General features: G+C 40.4%; 1 protein-coding gene and 1 pseudogene across 6 annotated transcripts in view; both read right to left on the bottom strand.

Annotated features, from left to right (window-relative positions):
* Positions 1-24,206, bottom strand: part of RMND1 (required for meiotic nuclear division 1 homolog) — a 42,125-nt gene that overhangs the window by 13,999 nt on the left and 3,920 nt on the right. For 5 of the 6 annotated variants that reach the window (XM_078054573.1, XM_078054570.1, XM_078054572.1 and 2 more), the window contains 9 exons: positions 22,964-23,481; positions 16,209-16,317; positions 14,122-14,197; positions 9,917-9,956; positions 9,012-9,112; positions 6,466-6,572; positions 5,506-5,570; positions 4,712-4,788; positions 2,194-2,314 (listed from right to left, as the gene is read on the bottom strand). In XM_078054573.1, the coding sequence (XP_077910699.1) occupies positions 2,194-2,314; positions 4,712-4,788; positions 5,506-5,570; positions 6,466-6,572; positions 9,012-9,112; positions 9,917-9,956; positions 14,122-14,197; positions 16,209-16,317; positions 22,964-23,467 (1,200 nt within the window). In that variant the 5' untranslated portion in view covers positions 23,468-23,481. The remainder of the gene's footprint in view (positions 1-2,193; positions 2,315-4,711; positions 4,789-5,505; positions 5,571-6,465; positions 6,573-9,011; positions 9,113-9,916; positions 9,957-14,121; positions 14,198-16,208; positions 16,318-22,963; positions 23,482-24,206) is intronic. The other variant, XM_036072968.2, reaches the window with a different exon arrangement.
* On the bottom strand, positions 9,165-9,297 carry LOC118523417 (U4 spliceosomal RNA; annotated as a pseudogene).

Raw genomic sequence — 24,206 nt, 5'->3', positions numbered from 1 at the left:
TTATAAAACTGCTTCAATAAGCATTATGAACATGCTTGAAACAAATGACCAAAAAAAAAAAAAAACAACCAAAGTCCCAGCAAAGAGATAGAAAGCATAAGAAGAATCATAGGAAAATTTTAGAACTGAAAGATACAATAAGCAAAATAAAAAACCCAATGATGGGCTCAGCAGCAGAATGAGGGTGATGAAGAAAAGAATCCGTGAACTCAAAGACAGATCGATGGAAATTATCCCATATGAACAACACAGAGGCAACAGACTAGAAAACAGGTGAACAGAGCCTCACATATGTGTGGGAGTGTAAGAAAGGACCTGACGTTCACATTATCCCATCAGAAACCCAGCAGCCCGGAACTAGATGCCACAGCATTTTTCGGGTGCTGGAAGAGAATGGTCAGCCCAGAATCCTAGAGCTGGTGAAAATATCCTTCGGAAGGAAGGGGAAATCAAGAGAGTCTCAGAGAAAGGACAACTAGGAGAATGTGTTTCTACAGACTTATCCTAAAGGAATAACTAAAAAATGTTCTTGAAACAGCAAGGAATCAATAAAAGAAATCATGGAACATCATGAAGGAAAAAAGAATGACAGAAAGAGTAAAAATATAGGTAAATACAATAGAATTTCCTTCTCCTGAGTTTTCTAAATTATATTTGATGGTTAAAGCAAAAATTGGGCGCCTGGGTGGCTCAGTTGGTTAAGCGACTGCCTTCGGCTCAGGTCATGATCCTGGAGTCCCTGGATCGAGTCCCGCATCAGGCTCCCTGCTCTGCAGGGAGCCTGCTTCTCCCTCTGACCCTCCCCCTTCTCATGTGCTCTCTCTCTCATTCTCTCTGTCTCAAATAAATAAATAAAATCTTTAAAAAAATAAAAAAAAATAAAAAAAATAAAAAAAAAAATAAAAAAAAAAGCAAAAATTGTAACAGCGATGGAGTTCTCGGTATCTGCAGAAGAACAGTTCAGACAATTATACTGTAAATGGTGGAGGGTAAAGGGATGTAAAGGATAGCAGATTTCTGTACTTGATTTAATCTGGTAAAATGTTAAAACCAGTAGACTGTGATAAGCTATGTATGTATAATATAATATCTAGGGCAACCACTAAATATCTATGCAAAGAGTTATACTAAAAATATACAGATAGATAAATCAAAATGGAATTCCAAAAAATGTTTAAGTAACGCACAGGAGGGCAGGGTTTGGCACAGGCGACAAATTAGATGGATGGCAAGGGCATTATGCTCAACAAAAAAAGGTCAGTTTTAAAAATCGCACACTGTATGATTGTATTTATAGAACATTTTCAAAATGACAAAATTATGGAGATGGAGAATAGATTACTCATACCAGGGGTTCGGGATGGTGGGGAGCGGAGGGGGTGTGACCAGAAAGGGGCAGGTCAAGGAGATCTTTGTGGTGACAGAACAGCTCTGCATTCGACCGTGTGGTTACGTGGACCTCAACGTAATGAAAGGTCATAGAACTACGTGCACACATCATACAACATCCATTCTGTTTCCTACTCTCCTTCCCCATGTGGTTTATCTCCATCATGACCACCTCCACCCACTTTCATCATTCTCTTGTTACCTATGTCACTCTTCTCAATTTTGCTTCCATGCTTCTAAGTGCTTCCGTGATGGTTCTCATTGGATGGCTTCCTGCCACTTATTCTCAACATATCTTAAATTTTGCTCCCCCACTCCCCTGGCCCCACCTGTCTGTGTTCTGCCATCTTCCTACCTGTCACTCATGGGCAAACATCAGTCATCCTTGACTCTTCCCTGTCCCTGGCCTCCCATGAGCCAATTGCTTGATTTGTCTTAGAGGATTCTTTCTTGAATTCATTTCTATTCTCGCTGCCACAATCACAGTCCTGGGACCCATGAACTCTTGGGTTCAAGTCTTGCTTGAGGCTTGACAAGAGCTTGCTGAAGGAAGAGTAGGCCTCTAAACTCTCACTACTTTTACCTAGTCTTCAGAGCAAGTATCAGAATATTCTTTGATGCAATAAAGAAATGTAGTGAAAACTGTCTGTATCTAGGAGATGGGGAAGGGGAAATCCAGCTATCTGAATCAAAGTCAAACAAGATATTTCTCCAAAAACCAGTTAAACACATTTACTCTTTCACATGGTCACACAAATTATAAGCAGAGATGTGTCTTTCTCAGTAAAAGTGCAAAATACATACCTTAACTCTACGAGTAATGCTAAGGAACTGACAAGTTTTATCATAAAGTTGTTCCAGGTTTTCTCTGTCCCAGTAGAAATCGGGAGTGATCAAGAAGTCTGAACTCAAGTTTATACGGTGTCTTAAAAAAAAAACAAAAATTTTAACTTTTTTATCTTGAATTAAAAATCACAGTCTCTATTTTATTTATTTTTACAAAGTACTTTACAAAAACATTTGTTAATGCTGACCTTTGTAATACTTCTGAGAAATATATAAATAAAAAGATTTACATAAGAATTTCAAAATTTGCAACCAAATTAACTCAATCTTTAACGTTAATGTTATTTATGAAGTAGTTAGAAAAAAAAAACCCTCTCATTTTGCTTTCAATTTCTGAGCTTTTTTCTGTTATCATTTACTTTGCAAGATACACACATTTTTTGATGGATAGGTAATCATATGCCTTAAAAATAAAAAAGACAGAAAAGGTAAACTGACAAATCTCACTCCTATTCTTATTGCCATCTTCCCCTTTCTCCCACCCACGACACGGAACCACTGTTAAGCTTACTCTCTATTCTTCCAGTGTTTGTGCAAACACTGGACAAGCACATACACACACACATTCTTAATTTCTACCTTTTTCCGTAAGAGGCCTATGCTTTCTTTTAAAGGAAAATTTAAGGCACAGAAGTAACATATAAATAGTTGTTCACTATAACAAAGAAAGCCCTAGAGAAGAACTCAGGAAACAGTAGTTGGCCCTCTTACCCTAAAACACAACTCAAATCCTTTAGGCCTCATGAACACTTTATTGTGTCCTTCCAGACCTGTTCTATGCATACATTCATGTGTGTGTGCACACCCACGTTGTGGTATGCATACAGAGAGATAAAGATGAATATTCGTTTTTGTTTGTTTACACAAATTGGATCATACCATACATAATTTGGACTTAATTTTTCACCCAATGTTGTAACTTGCCGTGTACCTATTCATAGATTTACCATGTTCCTTTTAATCACACACAAGCACTCTTATGGTAAAGAGAAGAAAACTTAGGATAAGAACAGTAAGACTCTATAGAAACTGTTCACAAACCTACGTATATTTAGTCCTAACTTCTGAGTTTTGATAGGATTATCATCTGCCATATCAAATTCTGCTGGCATTACCAAAAGAGGATAGAGACTGTCTCCACCCCACTTCTTAGAGAGCTCAAGGCTTCAGATGAGCTGGGGAACGCGTAGGTGAAGAAATCCTGGGCCACTTCTCTCCAGGCCAATCCCTAAGGGGAATGTGGAACAACTCTCAAACTCTTTACGGCGATCCCTAGCAGCTTGTGCCATGTACTTGGAGGGACAAGACACTGAGCGATGCTGCGTGGTGAGAAGCACGCCAAGATTCAGGATGTTTCATCCCATAAATCCTGGGCAAATTGCAAAAATGGAATAAACTGAACACCTTCTCAGAAACTTCTTTAAAATGATGCACTGATGTCCTTCGTCAGTCTTAAGACACCGTTCCTTCCCATCTCTGAGAACGGACGGCATCTTTAAAACGGATGAGGTCTTACAGGTCGGCTGTGACTTAGCTGTCATTGCCCTAACTTCCCTCTTGCTTTCCTTTTCTGTACGCCCTAGAGGGAATGTGACGGAATCCACACCCAATAAAGCTAAAGGAGTTATTTCAGTGTAAGAGGTTAATCCTGGGATAAAAAAGCATTGTCGCTGCATCTGTCACAGCTGCGGCATCTTACGGCGTGTCTCAGAGTTGACACATGGTACAGAATGTTTCTGTAGCACTTGCTTCTATTTAGCAATATCATACAATAATATATACATATTATTTTAATATATATATATATTAATTCCAATATATATAAAATATATATATTATTTTAATTCCAATGTAGTTTATAGTGTTATATTAGTTATACTAGGTGTACGATATGGAGATTCATCAATTCGATACATTGCTCAGTGCTCGTCATGGTAAGTGTACTCTTAATCCCCTTCTCCTATTTCTACAACCGCCCCCCCCAACCATCTGCATCTGTTCTCTATAGTTAAGAGTCTGTTTTTTGGTTCGTCTTTTTTCCCTTTCTTCATTTGTTTTGTTTCTTAAATTCCACATACGAGTGAAATCATATGGTATTGGTCTTTCTCTGACTGGCTTATTTTGCTTAGCATTATATTCTCCAGATGCAATGAGATATTTTTACTGAGAATTCCCACTACCCAAATTCTGGAATATATCTTTCTACCCACAAAGAACATCTACTGGGCTTCTTTACGTAGATTTAACGTAGATTAATTGTGATGTCTGGGCGCACGCAGAATTTCTTGCAGGGCAGTCCTAGTACAGCCCAAGCGCCTCTAATGGGTAAGAGCCCCCCTCGGCTTAACATCTGTGAGGTGAAAGTGGGTGCACTTCCCATCAGGGCACACGCTTGCTTTTCACTATACACATACAGGAATGTCTTCTTCAGACTGTTACACACATACATTAATTTTATTTACAGAGAAAATTCTACCTCAGGGCAAAGAGTTCACCCATTTTCTGCATAACTTCTTCATGAGATAGTTTCACTTTCTTCCCAGCTTTTAAAGCCTATTTGGGAGGGAAAAAAAATACACACATACATACATACATCCATACAAACATATCTCCAACAAGTGACAGGACCATATGAAGCACATTCTAGAGCAGATGTAAATACATCTCTTGGCTGATGTCTCTCAGTCATTTCTCTTTGAAATTTCAACATCTTATTAGGTAGAAATTGTATATTCCCTTGTTCCATTTCCCTTCTCAATAGCATTTTCTAGGATCTACATTCCTAATCTCTTACTGAAAAAGCAGGGCCTCTTTTCCCAAGTATAACTCCGTCATTCTTTCACAGTAAAAACAAAATTACAGTAAACCTGAGTTTTGGTGTATTCTGATATAACTTAATATGTACTTTTCAAGCCACTATTTGTCTCATAATTCAGCAAAATACTTTTCAATCAAGGAGACTGGTCATAATCCTCTTCCTTAGAGAGGAAATAGCTCACTTTTTAAAAAAAGATAGTTATGTTAAAAATATTACACCACCAGAAGAAAGTAATTAGAATTCTAAGTTTTCAAAAGTAAAAAAATATATATATCTAAAATTTTTAATTTTAGATATAATGAATGTTCTGTTTTTGCTTAAATTCAGTGTAGCTTTTCTAGCATTTATTACTACTTTACTGCACTCCTAAGTATATTGTTAGGGTGGGAAAATAGTATTTTTCCCAAATAGAAATCAATCCTTGAAAACAAGCATAAAATTGGTATAATTACCTCTGGAATTGACTGAATAGACTCAACAAATTTATCCAGTGATGCCTCCCAAATAGCCAGTTTCACTGGGGGAAGAAAATGAATAACAATGGAACATTTTTTCATCATCATATTCATGTTTACACAGAATGCATAATTAATTGCCCGGTACCTTCACCACCATTTCAACAAGAGTTTAAGAAGCAAATGTGCTAACAATGTGCAAGTGTAACTTAAGAATAGTTCATTATCATTATCAAGGATAGCACTAAAGTGAAAAAGAGGGAGGAAGCCCTGCTGGCAGACCAAAGCACTATTTGGTAGAATTCCTGATTTTCTGATGCTGCATCTCAGAAACCCAGAGAGGATAAGGTACACCCTGAAGGGAAGCGTGGCTCTGTGGACAGGGCAGGAACCAGGCCTTCCCCGCCTTCCCTCCTACTCCTTACTCTCCTCAGGGCTGTGTGTAAAGCTCACGAGTCCCCGAAGCCTCCTGGAGTGGTGTGGACAAGGCCACGTCAGCCGCAGCTGAGTGTAGGAGAGGGCCATACAATTCTTAGAGAACGTCTGCAGTTTTATTCAGCGCATGGATCTCTGACCCATCGCTGGGAGGAACCGGTGTGCGCTTCTCCCCAGAGGCCTGCGCCCAGTCACACTGGGCTTTCTCTGCCTGGATTAGAGACAACCCGAGAGCCACCACCACACAGAAGAGGAGAGGAAAACAAAGGGGATAACAATAGTACAAAAAATATTTTTGGAGAGGGTAAGCTTTATCCATACAGTTAATAAAGAATGAACAGTTTGAGCACAGACAACTCTACTTTATTCTCTGTATGTTTTTTTCTCTTGGAAAGAAAAGAAATGTTAAGGCTTTGCTGAGTAATCTGTGAAAACATGCCTAAATCTTTACTGAATGCTTAAACTTCCCCGATGAAATGAAAACTATGTAACACTTTTCTCTGATAAGTAGCATTAACTTACCTGAAAGGCAAAGCGCATTCGAGAAAGCAAATTTCTCTAGAATGGCGTCATCTATATCCAGCTCTGAATTTAATCTGATTTCCCCTCTGTGAAGTTTCGACTGTCCCCTGTGAAAAGGAAAAAAAAAATTATCTTCTAAATCTTAAAAAGTACTTTATTTTTTCTTTAAAAAATTTTTTTTCTTTTATACATTTCTATATTTCTATAAGTAGTCACCTTACACTCTTTCTAAAGGTCATTTTGGCAATTTGTACCGAGTCTTATAAATGTTCTTATACCCTTTGATCTGAGTACTTCCACTTTTAGGAATTTATCCTAAGGAAATAATCAAAGACGCAAAGAAAGATCTGTGTAGGAAAACTTTTTTATGGTCAAATGTTTAACAGTAAAAAATCAGGAAAGAAACTAAATGTTCAATAGGAGAATGGTTCATTTATAGGAAATCCACACAGCAAAAATGAACAGGCGTGTTTTGATATTTCGTAGAAAGGAAAAATGACCACAATAAATTGCTAACGGATCAAATGCTGAATATAAAGCTATCTACACAGTGTCTAGATATCCAAAGTCACACTGACACGGTGGGAGCGGGGAGGGAGGTGGGGAAATGGTGAAACAGTGAGGGGCACGTGTGAGGGCTTTGGGAGGACTGGGAGACAGGGAAAGGGCGGGAACTTGGGAACATAAATGTCACAGGCAAATAGGAAACATATAGGGTAAACCGTCACAGAAGATGTGAGGCAAGAGATGGGCAAAGCGGTGGACCCAATGGGAGGCAGTGAGGCAGAATGTGCTGACAACCTCAGGCGGAAGGAAAAAGAAAAGACAAGACAGAGCAGAGGTGACAGGATGCTTTAATGAAGGAGCCTGGCCGACACCACAGAGTCGCCTGAGGCAGCCAACAGCTGGGACCCCCGGCAGGACTCATGGAACAGCCACAGCGGTGGCGCTGTGATGGGCTTTCTGGTGAAACCAAACATGGGCTCTGGGGTCCAAAGAGACCCCAGTTGGGCACTTTACTCCTCCACAGAGTGTAAGATAATGAGCGTGCGTGCGTGCGTGTCTGTGGGTGCCTTGGAACAGTCTGATCTGGAAACAGAGCACAGAAGGGAAGTTCATGGGAAGCATAACCACAAGGCCAAGTGCTTAATAAGAAAATTAATAAAATTCTTTTTTTTTTTTTTTAATAGAGCAGAAATTCTCATAGTTTGGTTATAGGACCCATTTCTTTTTCTTTTTTTTTTTTTAAGATTTTATTTATTTATTTGACAGAGAGAGTTAGCAAGAGCAGGAACACAAGCAGGGGGAGTGGGAGAGGGAGAAGCAGACGTCCTGCTGAGTAGGGAGCCCAATACAGGGCTCGATATGGGGATTGATACGGGGCTCCATACGGGGCTCGATCCCAGGACTCTGGGATCATGACCTGAGCCACCCAGGTGCCCCATTCCATAGATATTTTTTTTTTTAAGATTTTATTTATTTGGCAGAGAGAGCACAAGCAGAGGGAGAGAGAGGGAGAAGCAGGCTTCCCGCAGAGCAGGGAGCCTGATGTGGGGCTCGATCCCAGGACCCTGGGATCATGACCTGAGCCGAAGGCAGCCGCTCAACAGACTGAGCCACCCAGGCGCCCCGAAAATTAATAATATTCTATTAGCTCTTCCTCTGTTGTGTCTCTCAGGTTCACATCCTCACTTTCAAGTGCATCCACTCTGGGCCCAGGCCCTCACTCACTGGTCAGGTGCCCTTAGGGAGGACGACACATCTCCGAACCTTGTTCGAAAGCTGGTTCACGCCATTTGTAGGGCTTTTTGTCAGGACTAAATGAAAGGCTGCCTGGAGAGCACCTAGGACAGTGCCTGGCCCAGGGCAAGTAGTTTACCTCTGTTGCCTGTTATTACTTAGCTCTGACCCCACCTTGTCTTTCTACAGCTGCTGTCACTTCCAAATTCTCCTAAAGCTCTGCTTTCATCACTTCCTTGAATACAAACCATTCTTTTTCCGCATTCCACTAGACAGGTAACTCCCCAAGGAAAAAGGCCTTTCTATCCTGTTCGCACTGCCACCTCTCTTCATTTTCCCCTGCTTGCTGAGACAAGAAAACCAGCTGGGATGCTGCCCCCACACACCTTCCCTGGGAATGCTATGTAAGGCCCCCACTTCCTGCAGGCACCCCCACTTCTACGAGTGGTTCTCCTAGATCACACCCTCACCCATACTCAAAATCAACAGGGGAAAAATGGACTTACTTATGAGAAACCTTTACTAGAGTAACTTGCTAGGTTCATTCTGATGAAGGCAGATCATTTTACTGATTCAGGCTCCTTAGGACACTTAGCATTTTGGGGTTATACTATCTATTTATTTTAATTTATGGGTAGCCTGACAAGTTGAAATAATTATGTTTACCTACTAATATTTATTATATTGTTTAGGCTTTAGATTTGTACCAATAACTTTTGTCTTAAAATTAGTCTCCAGGTGCATAAGCTGTTTACCGCCTCCACTGCTTGATGCCCTTTTTGTAAACTTGATAAAATGCTGCTTACTCTGTTTTTACGTAATTAAGCTCTTCATTTTCCCAGTGCACCAGGGCGATTTCGTAGGGCTGGATTTCATGCTTTTCTAAGACTTGCATCACATGCTTCATCTGGAAGAGAAGGAAGAAAACCCAGAATTATACGGACTCTCTCAGTATAGAACTATGGTAACAGGGTTAACGCTTGTAACATTTTTCATTACATTTGAGGACGTTTCTCCTGCTTAGTTTTAAATTAGCAATACTCGTGCCTCGGAGAAACCTCACTGGCTACGATCCTGTCACTGTGCAAAGCTCTTCTGTTTAGTTTTTAAGGAAAAGGCAAATTCTTTGTGATATTAAACTCACCAGGAGAATATATAGTTTTTATATTTAGAAAACACAGATTAGCATAAAGAAGAAAATAAAATTATCCTATTCCACAACCCAAAGAAAACCAACTAGTAACATTATGGTTTGTAGCCTTTAAATCTTTTAAAAAAATATGTAAGTTACAAAACTGTAAAAATTTAAATGATATCAAGGTATAAAAAGTGACAATTTCTCTCTGTTCTCCTGAATTCTTTTTTTTTATTTATTTGAGAGAGAGAGAGTGCACACGCATGCAAGCACACAAGTGGTGGGGAGGGCACAGGGGGAGGGAGAAGCAGACTCCCTGCTGAGCACGGATCCTGGAACTCCAGGATCCTGACCTGAGCAAGGCAGATGCTTAACTGACTGAGCCACGCAGGTGCCCCAAAATACAATCATTTTAGAAGACAGGAGTGCTAGGATAAATATCACATAATACAGAGCAAGTAAGTTGTGGATTATCTGTTAATTTATCTTCTAGTGGCTCAGATTATTGAGTGATAATTAATACTTTTTTTCTCAGAAAACTAAATTTTTACACGTTTATACTTTATGTATACTTACAGTTTTGTCTTTCACATTCCAGAACACAGCAGCTCCTTCTCTGATTTAAAAGAATAAAAGAACCAACTAAGTTAATGCTGGAAGTATATTCTTTAGGGCTATACATAAAGTCATGCTTAGGTAACTTCTAGAATATATCCAGAAGGCAATTTTTTAAAATGTGATTTATTACTTATTTGCCATTATGGTTCCTAGATGGAGTTGCTAAAACAAGAGCTATTATTGAACTCTTGATAAAACCTGAGCTCCCCCAAATTCACGATTTCTCACATGGCTTGCAGAATAAATATAATTGTAATACTATATAACTTCACGTATCTAGACTGTTTCATACCTGGTTCAATTCTGATGTACAGAATAAGGAAAATTTTGGGACCCGTCTTAGCTCTCATTAGGCAGATTCTGCTATAGGAAAAGAATAAAGGATCATGCTTTTAATAGTTGTGGAATAAAGAGACGGAGATAAATTAAAGCCAAAGACGGCTAAAAGCACCCATGGAATAATGCCGCCCATCCTTACAGTGCTTGGAGCAGTACGATGAAGACAGAGGAGGCCTCTGAATGACATGTTTGACATGCTGAGCTTTTTTTTTGGTGGCAAATTAGAAACAAAACAAAACAAAACAAAAAAAACAGAGAGAGAGAGAGAGAAGTTACGGCTCTGGGTTATTGCACTGGAGGAAGGAAAGGTAAAAATTCGGTGGTCCCCATCATTCAAACCTTTCTTAAGCACGGTGCTTATTAGCATATGCGTGGGTCAGCACTTTGCATGGGATACAAAGGTGAGTATGGCCTAGTTCCTATCCTGGAGGAACTCCTGATTTAGAAAAGACTGACAGACAGACCTCCAATTGCGGGTAGAGTGGTGAGTGCTTGGAGAGTCACGCAGAATGTCCTCTAGGATGTCCGCAGGAGGCCCCGTTCCCACGTAGGGCTAAGCCAAAGGAGAAAACAGGAGGTGGCAACAGGGTAGAGGGAACGCCCTGGGCTCAGAGAGAAGGTGTGAGGGAGCACGGCTGCATCTCGGAATAGACAGCTAGTTGTCTGCAAGGCTGTGGATGTGAGCAAGCAGTAGGCGATCAGGCCAGAGGCAGGGACAAGGAGTTGGGTCAAGTTCCACGGAATTTTAAGCAGGAGAGTGTAGGGATCAGAAGCGCCCGCTGAACACTGCTGCTTTCTGTGACAGGGAAAGAGACTGGCAGCGGGTGAGAAGAGAGGCAGGGGGACCAGGCAGCTGGCTGTGGTAACCCACCCGTGGAGGGTCTAGGGGGTGGATGGGATTAGTATCGAAAGCCACAGCAAGAGGGGTATTCCTTCAGAGTACCACTTGTGGGCAGATGGGAGGTCTTGGGGTCATGCCCCTCTCCTTTCAGGAAGGTGGGCTTTGCGGCGTGGCACTCGGAGGCCACGTGGGCTACGGAGCCCTTGAAATGTGCCCAGTCCGGGGTGCCTGGGTGGCTCAGTTGGTTAAGCGACTGCCTTCGGCTCAGGTCATGATCCTGGAGTCCTGGGATTGAGTCCCGCATCGGGCTCCCTGCTCGGCAGGAAGTATGCTTCTCCCTCTGACCCTCCTCCCTCTCATGCTCTCTGTCTCTCATTCTCTCTCTCTCAAATAAATAAATAAAATCTTTAAAAAAAAAAAAAAAAAAAAAAAGAAATGTGCCCAGTCCACGCCGAGTGATGCTGGCAATGGAAACCACGCAGCGAGTTTCAAAGACTCAGTGTGAAAAGAACAGTGGAAAAATCCAATTAATTACTGACTGATTGAATGTTGAAATGATAGCATTGTGGATATGTTGGGTTAAATAAAACACATTATTAAAATTCATTTCAGGCGACATATATTATTATTGGTGTTTAAAATTAAACCTTTTTTTTTTAACTTTTAAAAATGTGGCTACTAGAATATGTATTATTACATATGAGGCAGGCATTGTATTTCTACTGGATGGTGTTCATCTAAAGGCCCTCGGAAATCCAAATTCCTCAAATCCAAAGAGGGCACTATTCTACTTGGGCCACGTGTTGAACTCTTGATTATCTCCAAAGTTATGTCAAAAGGAAGGTAAGGCATTGACAGGAACCAAGCTGCAGCTTCCAGTTATCATCAACCATAAGCACTGTTATCACAAAGATCTTATCAAAGTTTGGGTTCTTATAGACACTCCGTGTGTTTCTGTTCTGTCATAGAACAATCCCACGACTGTGGGCAATTCCCTTAATCTCTCTCACCCTGAGTTTCCCCAGCTGCAAAATGGGAATAATAGGGCTCCTCAAGAGCTGTGAGGACAAGATGAAATTATTTTAAGTGGTTTCTATTATCATAACCATTCTCACTCAGCCACTCGGGAGTATTTGGTGTTAAAACAACCTTTAACGAAAAGGAGTAAGTATATGTGACTCAGGGTTCTAGTCTGATGTCTCTGGAGAGGTAAGGTGGTCTAAAACTAAAGCAAAAGAGTTACAAAAGGAGAAAAAAAGGAAGAAAAGACAGCAGGGTGGTAGCATGAATCTGGTAGGGAGCCCTGAAGATGAATGGAAAATAGGATGCTTTACATACTCTCAGGAAACAAAAATCCAGATTTATAAATAAAGGCAAGCCATGGAAAAATTATTTGTTTTAAAAATTATTTGTTTTATCAGGATTTACCAGAAAATTCCTAAAACTGACAAAGTCTCCTAGATCAAATAAGAATCAAAGGAGAAATTTAAATCATAAGTAAACTTTGGACATATTTACTATTAAGGGAGGAGGTACACCTTCAAGTTTAAGGAACATGTTATCTGGACAGCAACATGCAGAAGAATGGAACTGGACCACTTTCTTACACCATACACATAAATAAATTCAAAATGGGTGGAAGACCTAAATGTGAGACAGGAAACCATCAAAATCCTAGAGGAGAACACAGGCAGCAACCTCTTTGACTTAGGCTGTAGTAACTTCTTACTAGACATATCACTGGAGGCAAGGGCAACAAAAGCAAAAAAGAACCATTGGGACTTCATCAAGATAAAAAGCTTCTGCACAGTGAAGGAACAATCAACAAAACTGAAAGGCAGCCTATGGAATGGGAGAAGATATCTGCAAATGACGTATCAGATAAAGGGTTAGTATCCAAAATCTATGAAAAACTTACCAAACTCAACACCCAAAAAACAAATAATTCCGGTTAAGAAATGGGCAGAAGACATGAAAAGACACTTCTCCAAAGAACACACACAGATGGCTAACAGGCACATGAAAGGATGCTCAACATCACTCAGCATCAGAGAAATACAAATCAAAATCATGATGAGATACCACCTCACACGTGTCAGAATGGATAAAATTAGCAACACATAAAACAACAGATGTTGGCGAGGATGCGGAGAAAGGGGAACCATCTTGTTGGTGGGAATTCAAACTGGCATAGTCACTCTGGAAAACTGTATAAAGTTTTCTCAAAAAGTTGAGAACAGAACTACCCTATGATCCAGCAACTGCATTACTAGGTATTTACCCAAAGGACACAAAAATACAGATCCGAAGGGCCACATGCACCCCGATACATATAACAGCAGTATCAATAATAGCCAAACTATGGAAAGAGCCCAGAGGTCCATCAACAGATGAATGGATAAAGAAGAAGTGGTGTATATATAGAATGGAATATTACTCAGCCATCAAAAGAATGAAATCTTGCCATTTGCATCAACGTGGATGGAGCATTACGCTAAGTGAAATAAGTCAGTCAAAGAAAGACAAATACTGTATGATCTCACTCACATGTGGAATTTAAGAAACAAAACAGATGAACATATGGGAAGGGAGGGAAAAGAGAGAGAGAGATGGAAACAAACCATATGCGACTCTTAACAATAGAGAACAAACAGAGGGTTGATGGGAGGTGGGTGAGGGGATGGGCTAGACGGGTGATGTGTATTAAGGAGGGCACTTGTTATGATGAGCACTGGGTGTTATATATATATAAGTGAGGAATCACCAAATTCTATTCCTAAAACCAATATCACACTATATGTTATTAGTTAGAATTTAAATAAAAATTTGAGAAAGAAAAAAATTACAATGTAGAAAAGGTGCAAAATGCAGAAAGATAAAAATAAACCATCTGTGGTTCTACCCCTTGGAGAGAGAAAAAAAAAAAAGACCACATTATCTGACCACAGTCCCATTTCCCAGTAGGGTTGCTCTCTTGTCTTACCTGAAGAAGAATATTGTTCCAGGATCACCTTCTTTAGCAGAGTGTTCCACACCCATCACCAAAATATTTGCTGCATCTGTGATTTAAAATAAAGGCATGAAAAGCTACCATCATAAAGTGACTCCAGGTTTACAAGTCACCTATGAGCTTTTAATAAAATCCTTATGATCATTCCTTCATATACCATTAAGTGCTCTGTAACATTCTGTCCGTTTTTAGGTTTCTGAAAGCATTTAACATATGAAAATGAAAAGACTATAAGAAAGTACTTTCATAAAACACTGGAACACCTGTGACACTATTATTAGTACTACTTAAAACCACTCACTGACACCCATTTTCATTCAGTAATCACTAGTCCAGTTAATGATGATTAAAGTCTTAGTTTTAATATAACTAAGATTCAAGAATTAAACTCTCTACAAAATTCTCTTCCTTTAAATATCATTTTGCTAACATAATTTTAATATTCTCAAAGTTTTCATTTTGATGAATTTTATATTATATATAGTGTGAGACAACAGAAAATATACAGAAACAAAGATATTGACCATTTCAAAACATATCTGAGTTCAAAGCTATTCATGAGAAACAACACTGTAGTCACCTATAACTATTTAAATATTTGTAACCTTTTACATATTATTAAATATATATTAATATACATATATTCATCAGTAAGTAGTTGCTTTATATATTAGCATAGTGAATATTTGTTGTAAGTATAAAATATTCTGTAACATAAATTATAAATATACACGAATATGTCAACTAACAAATATATTAATGTTAATATGCAAAACCTAAAACTACCTAAACCTAAAATTAGGACCAACAAAATTTCAGAGTTCCTAGTAGAGGCTGGGGAATGGGGCGTTCAGATAAAAACCAAATCCTACACTACCTTTTTGGGGTGAGCTCTAACTTCCCTAAGCACGACATCCTACAGAGAGCAAAGTTCACCTACGCAGCCAAGAGCAACATAAATGACATGGAAAAGACCCAGGGCAGCGGGCCTGGGACTAGAAGCTAGCCAGGCTGTAATGCACAGGGTCACCCTGCTGACAGCCTTTGAAATCAGTCAAGGATACACCTGGAAAATTTATTATCTTCATGGTTCTGGACATAGCTCTGTTTTTCTCAGTCAATTATGCTTGTTTCTACCATCAAATAGCACAAAGAGTCTGTTCCGATCACCAAAGCTGAAAGAGCACAATGACATTTCAAGTGTTTCTTATGGGGTCAATGACTCTGAAAAATTTTCTATGTAGCACGGAGGTTTTCAACCTGCTATTTTTGCTACTTTGTGGTAAATTCATGAATCTCCATCACAGTGTTCCAAGTTACCTAGTCTTTAATATAAAATAGGCTATTTTTTTCAAGACTCCTTCCTGATACTATCCTAAAATCCTGTTAAGTTTATTTTAATTCTCTTTTTCGACATTCCTTATATTTCTCTTTTCGTTAATTTTGTTAGTTTTAAAGTATTGGATTGTACTGGTAAATTTTTCTAAAAAGGCTCTCCCTGCATTTCTATTAATTGCATGGTTCTTCTATAACACTAAAACAACTTTTTAATGCAACAGAAATGAAGTGTCACAGCCTTTGATCATCCCAAGTCACAGTGATCCTACAAATAAAGCTTAATAAACCATACTGATTTTAATCTGAGAGCTAAGTTCTCTGTAAATACATTTTAATTTCTTATCTTTGCCATTTGTATAAGAAGACTCAACATCATTTTTGTGATACAATCCTTTATTTTTTTTTAAAGATTGATTTTAGAGAGAGAGCACACACATGAGAGCGTGCGGTGGGTGGGGGGGTACAGAGGGAGAGGGAGAGAGTCCCAAGCAGACTCCCCATTGAGCATGGAGTGCAATACGGGGCTCGATCTCACGACCCTGATCATGACCTGAGCAGAAACCAAGAGCTGGATGCTTAACCAAGTGTGCCACCCAGGTGCCCCTGATATAATCTTTTAAGTAGAAAATGGAAGGTAAACAAATGCATATTTAAGGCATATCATAGGAAAATTCTTTTCTAATATATTTTACCATACTGGCCCCAGGTTCAAGAAGATGTACCTCTAGGCAAGCTTGTTACTTCAACATATCCATAGGAGGCCAGATCCTGAGAGAGAGTCCCGAGATGATATTCATCTGCAGTTGCAAACGCTGTGCAGTGCATCAGGTCCTGTTTTGGCGAGATTAGCATGACATGGGTTACCAAGAGGTTAAAATGTCTGACGGCTATCACCTTCCAGGACTCCATATTGCAAAGCAAGCTCTTGAGAGTTTTCATTAAACGTCTCAAAGATTCATACAAGGGATATGATAAGGGTGAAGAGAAAGAAGGAACAGGGAGATGGATTTCAGCCCAATCTGTGAAAGGACTTTCTCCTACCAGCCACCAAAAAGATGTAATGGGCTGTCCAGAAAAGAGAGCTGCTCTCCGAGTGTGGTGTTGCAAGCGCAGATCGAACAAAAGATACGGAGAGGATTAAGGCATCATATGGCCCTGGGTGGAATGATATTTACAGTCTCTCCAAACCTGCGTTTCCATGACTTTTTCACAGCAACATTACTATTTGAGGCCATTTGATAATATGTCACTAGCCCTGTACCGCAGAGATTACTTTAAACCTACAAAGGAAGTACAGAACTTTTACTCCGGTTACTACTCAACAAAAAGTTGCCTTTATCTGAGGATGTGTCTGGGTTTCGCTCGTGCATGGAGTCTCGTCTGTGTACACACGTGTCCATCTGGGTTGTGTGTGCGTGTGTGTGCGCAGCACACAGACAGTAAGGGACACGGCACAGCACAGTGCTTTCGTCACACTGTCAGTCACAACCCATCAGTGAGGCCTGCTACCGATTTACTTGGCCCAAACCAGCTTTTAGAAAGAATTAAATACAACAAAATAGAAAATATTATAGTACATCATTCACAGTACAGGTAAATGTTATTTCATGAAGTTTTTTTTGGTCACTTACGCATGTCTAAGTTCATATGATGTAAAATATATTTCTTACTAGGGGATGAAGTCCACTGAGTTCAAAGCTACTGGCAAAGGCTTCATGAGTTCAGTGCAGAATCTGAATGGTTTTTAAGAAAAAAATCAGAAGGACAAAATACCTTATAGGATTGTTGTGAAGTTTAAACAAGCAGATGAATGTCAATTGCTCAGAATCATGGCTAGCACAAATGGTCAATATTTGTGAGATTATAATTATTACTATTGCATGTACGGGTATGCTTAAACCATGAAAGTTTATGAGAGGTGAAAAAGTTTATCAAGTAATTTACATCCGAATTTTCATATGTTCATAATTTATATTTCCAATCAGAACGTGGGTCATTCTATGCTTATTTGATACATATGCTGCTTTGGCCCACCACCAGTTAAAAGAGCTTTATGAGTCACTGAATCAAAATTTACTCCTAGGAGTTACTCATCTCAACACTAAGCCCTTTCCCTTTCTGTTACATTCCTAGTACAAAGTTTCAGAAAAGTCGTATATTATATATTAATTCCTTCCCCTCTCCCACATTTGTTATCTAACTCCTGGCCCTATCTCAGGAATTGGCCTAACTCTGCTTTGCCTTTTCCTTAAATCGGTTATGCCGTTTTAATGTGTGGTTTAAAAAGTAGCAGAGGGGGGCGCCTGGGTGGCTCAGTCGTTGGGCGTCTGCCTTCGGCTCGGGTCGTGATCTCAGGGTCCTGGGATCGAGCCCCGCATTGGGCTCCCTGCTCCGCGGGAAGCCTGCTTCTCCCACTCCCACTCCCCCTGCTTGTGTTCCCTCTCTCACTGTGTCTCTCTCTGTCAAATAAATAAAATCTTTAAAAAAAAAAAAAAAAGTAGCAGAGGAATAAACAGAGGACCTGAGGATACACACAAACTGAAAAACCTAAAATCAATCCAATATCCATTCATCAGCAAAATGATTTTAACTTAATTAGAAAAGAAAAAAAAAAAGGAAAGTCAGACCAACAGCAATTGCTGTTGAATGTGAGGATAAATGAATGCAGGACAGGGCGCCTGGGTGGCTCAGTTGGTTAAACGACTGCCTTCGGCTCAGGTCATGATCCCGGAGTCCCGGGATCGAGTCCCACATCGGGCTCCCTGCTTGGCGGGGAGTCTGCTTCTCCCTCTAACCCTACCTCCTCTTGCGCTCTCTCTCTCACTCTCTCTCTCTCTCAAATAAATAAATAAAATCTTTAAAAAAAAAAAAAAAATGAATGCAGGACACCTTTTGCAGGTAGGTATCTGACAAGCTGATTCCCAGAGTCACTCTGAAGGTAAGAACATGCTGACGTACAAATCATATGGATCCATACAGCCAGAGTACAGATAGTATAGTTACAGAGGAATCAATTACGTGCTTAAGGTTTAGAATGCTAGCACTGGGCGCCTGGGTGGCTCAGATGGTTGGGCGTCTGCCTTCGGCTCAGGTCGTGATCTCAGGGTCCTGGGATCGAGTCCTGCATCGGGCTCCCTGCTCCTTGGGAGCCTGCTTCTCCCTCTGCCTCTCTCTCTCTCTCTGTCTCTCATGAATAAATAAATAAAATCTTTAAAAAAAAAAAGGTTTAGAATGCTAGCACTATCTGTTCTTTTAAGGGTCCATGGAGTTAGAAAGAGCTGACAGGACATGTGATTAAGCTGGATGAAAGAGAGGAATCCTGGTAACGGGCATCAGGTATGGCCACAGTGGGCAGGCTCCGGTCTGCAGGAGACCCAACAAATTTACTGAAGCTTGCCAAGCAAAATCACAGTATATTAGTTTGGATGTGAGAATTATTTCTGTGATTACTACGGTTGACATGCTTAGTCTGGGCTGGATGGAGAAGAGCAGGAAGCACAAAAATGATAAGAGATGAGGAGAGGGGTGCCTGGGTGGCTCAGTTGGTTAAGCGTCCGACTCTTGATCTCAGCTCAGGTCTTGATCTCAGCATTGTGAGTTCAAGCCCCACACTGGGCTCTAGGCTGAGTGTGGAGCCTACTTAAAAAAATTTAAAAAAAAAAAAATTGGGGGCACCTGGGTGGTTCAGTTGGTGAAGCGTCTGCCTTCAGCTCAGGTCACGATCCCAGGGTCCTGGGATCGAGACCCCAAATAGGGCTCCTTGCTTGGGGGGGGGGGCTGCTTCTCCCTCGCCCTTTGCCTGCCGCTCTCCCTGCTTGTGCTCTTGCTCTCTGTCAAGTAAATAAGTAAAATCTTAAAAAAAAGAAAAGGCCCCTTTAAAAAAAAATAAAAAAAAAGAGATGAGGCGATAAGGGGGCCCCAGTCCAAGAACCAGTCCAGTGAATGATCTTTCCATAACTGTACCGAAAGTGGCGGAGGCCAACTGTCTCTAGAATCAGAATTGTAAACTCCAACTCAAAAGGTGACCCATCTAGTCTTTTTAAGATTTGAATTCATCGTCAACAACAAATTGAGATTTCACACAAAACCCAGATTTCTACCAACTTTTGATCAAGTGCAAGATCTGGCAATGATCAACTAAGGTGGAGGACGGGGTCCCAGTTCTCCAGTGCACCCAGTCCCTCCCACTCCCTGCTGTCTCTTGCCTGTCACCATCATCTGTTACGGACCAGACTCGTCCGTGCTAAGAAGGTATACTACTCTGCATTCTCAAGGATGGGACAAGGCAAGGCATTCAGTCACTACTTCCATGAGAAAATATATTCTGAGTCCCAAAGAGATTAAAAATAAATCTTGAGGGGCGCCTGGGGGGCTTAGTTGTTAGGCGTCTGCCTTCGGCTCGGGTCATGGTCCCAGGGTCCTGGGATCGAGCCCCACATTGGGCTCCCTGCTCCTTGGGAAGCCTGCTTCTCCCTCTCCCACTCCCCCTGCTTGTGTTCCCTCTCTCTCTGTGTCTCTCTCTGTCAAATAAATAAAAAAAATCTTAAAAAAAAAAAAAATCTTAAAACACAATCTGTTTTTACTTAGCCATTCCAAGGATTTTTGCAGACTTTCTGAAGATTGTCACCTTTCCCTCTCTCACTGTCTCATGTTTGGTTTGGCTCACAGTTCTGGCCAGGGTCACACAGCTTATCTGGCTTGCCACTCCACTTTCTGTATCCTCCTTATGCATCTCGGATCTCAGTCTCTCTTTAACTGATGGCTTCTTCTATTAATAAATGATTCACAAAGTTCTTCAGTTTGATTTGTTAGATCTTTTTTTTAGCTTTATATCCTTTATGTTTCAAGACCGTACTCAAATCCATTTGGTAAAGGGAAAGAGAGGCCCATGGAGTGTGTTGTGTTCACATTTTTTTCCCCGTTAATGATATTGTTACATTGTGAGAAGCTTTTGTTTTTATACATGTCTTTTTCTGGGTTTTTATAATGAATCACATATCTATATGTAGAGAGAGCAAATTTCAGGATTTAGGATAGGGATCAACAACTCATTCTTAAATAAACGAATTACTGTGCCAAATTAACCTAAAATAGTTACTGGATTTAACACCTAAGTTTAGGCCTTTCTATTTTAAAATGTTAAAAAAACAAAAACAAAACCCTAAAACCCAAAGCCAAGAAAGCCACGGTGTTTCAATATGTGTTTCATTTTCCTGGCCACAGAAAACATGTTCCAGCAGATGGGGCTAGAAATCTATATATGATTCTTGTTTTAGTGTATCACACACTCTGATGGAACACTTTTCTTGAAAAAGAAAGTTTATTTTTATTCACATTCTAGTACTGAAGAAAATTAATGCATTACTGTAATGTTGCTTCTATATCGCGGAAAGAAAAATGCATGTTTTCCCTGTTATGTACAGACTGCAGATAAAAGTTAGAAAACACAAATACATTTTACATTACCGGTATGATGCTTTGCCTTTCAAACTTCTGACCACCCCCCGTGGTGGGAAAGCCTTTTGTACACACAGTGCACACAGCATGGGTGCCCGTACCCGTACCGGACACAAAACAGTATTAGCTCTACCACGAGTCGTACATTCTGATGCTTTCTAAAAAACCCACCCAAGAACAGACAGACAACTCCTAACCCACTAGTTAACTCTGCAGTACACAGTAGGGTGTTCCTCTGAAAACCACGAGCAGGCTCCTGGCGTCTTCCCTTTCGTGCCCATCCCCATGCTGCTCAGAACAGTGGCTGTCATCCTCCAGCAGGCTCCTCCTGAGACACACCAACAGGAAGCACTGTTGCCCTGATAAACTATGGGCCAACGGCACATGGGTTGAGTATCTTAGTAGGTTAATCTCTGCAAATGACACCAGGTAAAGATTGGATTCCAGTAGAGAGGGTGATTAACCTCATTCAGTCAATTCTGGGAGCATGCTGTGTGGCAGAGGAAGAGGGCGAGCTCAGGAGCTTGTGTGGGGATCCAGACAAAGCACACCTACTCTCTGGTACAAAGCAGAGTCCTTCCTGTCTCAGTCCAGAGGGGGAGAAAGGGCTATACCGCCACAAAGGGTTTGCCAGCCCCATGACGCGAATGTGGAAAGGAGTGGCCCTCCATCTGGGGCAGATAAAAGCCAGTCTTTGGCCCTGGGGATAGAGTACCTCATCACACCTCAAGACTGTGTCCGCCTATGAAAAGTACGATCATCAGAAATAATGTTCCAAGGGGCTCCTGGCTGGCTCAGTGGGAAGAACATGTGACTCTTGATCTCAGGGTCATGAGGTTGAGCCCTACACTGGGTGTAGAGATTACTTAAAAAAAAAAAAAATGAATGAGTGAATCAATTCCTAACTTCATCACCTGAGGATCAATAGTGAAGATGTATAGACCTTTCTGAAGGAAGTCAACTATGCAGTAAGAAAAAAAACAAAACAAAACAACACAAATTAAACATGCTCAGGGTCTACTTCTCAGAATCAAGATTTTAAGACAATCTAACCTGTTTTCTGATAGAGTCAGAAGGCCTGATCAAGCTTTAAACATTCTACATTCCCATTTTTAATGTTGATGACCATGGACATCAAAGATCCCTTTGCCTCTCTTCTCTCTTTTCCAATTTAATAAACATTTATTAAGTATAAGGCACTGTTCTAGGTATTATGCAAGATACAAAAGCTAGCAAAGGGCTTGATCTTGACCTTAAATAGTATTGATCATTTAGAAGGGAAATGCAATGTAGCTGAGAAACTCCCATAAACCTCTTAACAGTGAATAAAAAAGCCCCCTTCAGCCCTCAAAGGCTAAAAAAGCAAAAACCTCTCACTCTTTTCTGATTGTACCTTGCCATATCATTTCACTACCCGATCCCATACAGTTACCACAGGCTAATGAGTGCTTACCTGTCTGTATAGCTACTAAAAAATGACTTTTTTAATTTGATGAATTCCTACTTTGAATTTTTTTTAAATGGGTGTTTTTTACAGTACGATTCCAACACTGGACTTAATACTAGTCTTCTTCCTTAAAGTTTCCTTAAGTCAATAACTAATCTTTTCATAAACTATATTTTTATATTTAATTGCCTATACTTTTTCTTTATACATACTATTGATTTTTAAAACTAAGATGTTGATTCCCTGGGGCACTAGGGTGGCTCAGTCGGTTAAGCGTCTGACTCTTGATTTTGGCTCAAGTCATGATCTCAGGGTTGTGAAATCGAGTCCCACCTTGGGCCACCACCACACTTTTTTTTTTTTTTTTTTAATATTTTATTTATTTGACAGAGAGAGACACAGCGAGAGAGGGAACACAAGCAGGGGGAGTGGGAGAGGGAGAAGCAGGCTTCTCGCCGAGCAGCGAGCCCGATGTGGGGCTCGATCCCAGGACCCTGGGATCATGACCTGAGCCGAAGGCAGACGCTTAACGACTGAGCCACCCAGGCGCCCCATCCCACCACACATTTTTACCTCATTCACAGACAGAACTGGGAGGTTGGTCCTGGATGGCTGCCTGGTCCTCGATGCTTTTAGTGGTCTCTTGATTTGCGGAAAGTCTTGTTTAGAAACAAGTGTTTCTGTTGATGGAGATGAGTAATGCCGCTCTAATATTTTTATAAACCACTTAGAACCTAATAGATTCGGTTTGTGAGTCACTTTCCTGTGAGTACCAAAAGATTTCCTGGTTGGAAGGTGTACTCTTTCATCTTGGCAATGCACAGCATTTAATGGAGAGAGTATGCTTGTATTTGAGATTTTCTGATTCATTTCCAGGACCGGGGACTTACTCAAACCACCAGCTGCTGTACCAGGAAAGAACAAATCCAAATTTTGACTTCTCGTCATGGTGCTGCATGTTGTAGTCTCAAATTCTTTAAGTGGTTTTAATGTTCGATGAACAAGTTTTTGGCATTGACATACTTTTGATAAAATACAGTGAGATCCGGCCAGGGCTCTGAACAGTCTGGCTGACATTACCACATCCCAAGCTAAAAGAAAAAGAATTAGAAGTTCAAGGTGTTTTTGTTTTTACATGTTTTCAAATATACACAATATTCTCCTAGGTAATAAGCATATTTTTTTAAATTAATTTATTATTATTTTTTTAATGTAGTGTTCCATGATTCATTGTTTGTGCATAACACCCAGTGCTCCATGCAGAACGTGCCCTCCTTAATACCCATCACCGGGTAACCCACCCTCTTCTCCCCCTCCCCTCTAGAACCCTCAGTTTGTTTCTCAGAGTCCATAGTGTCTCATGGTTCATCTCCCCCTCCGATTCCCCCCCTTCATTTTTCCTTTCCTACTATCTTCTTTTTTTTTTTTTTTTAAACATATAATGTATTATTTGTTTCAGAGATACAGGTCTGTGATTCATCAGTCTTAACACAATTCACAGTGCTCACCATAGGTAATAAGCATCTTTCTGTAAAAACATTTGCAAAACAAATACACCTTAACCTAAGTCTAGTAAAAGAATGAGGTTAAAAAAATAAATACAAGCGTAATTACAACCTAGGCTCTTCCAATTCCAAAGATGATACAGTAACCACTGTGCTATATTACCTACCTCTAGAAGGAAGAAGACCAGGGCGAGTCACAGCAATGTTTAGAAGCTACTGCTTTCAAAATATCTCAAAAACTGGAATTCTGTGTTTAGTTCTAGTCCAACTAGCTAGCTATAGTTCACCTTTAATTAGTACTATTCCTTGCC

The sequence above is a fragment of the Halichoerus grypus genome, chromosome 9 (assembly GCF_964656455.1).
Source record: "Halichoerus grypus chromosome 9, mHalGry1.hap1.1, whole genome shotgun sequence".
Taxonomy (NCBI): Eukaryota; Metazoa; Chordata; class Mammalia; order Carnivora; family Phocidae; genus Halichoerus; species Halichoerus grypus.
The sequence above is the reverse complement of the archived record's forward strand: the minus strand, read 5'-3'. Positions and strand labels throughout refer to the sequence as shown.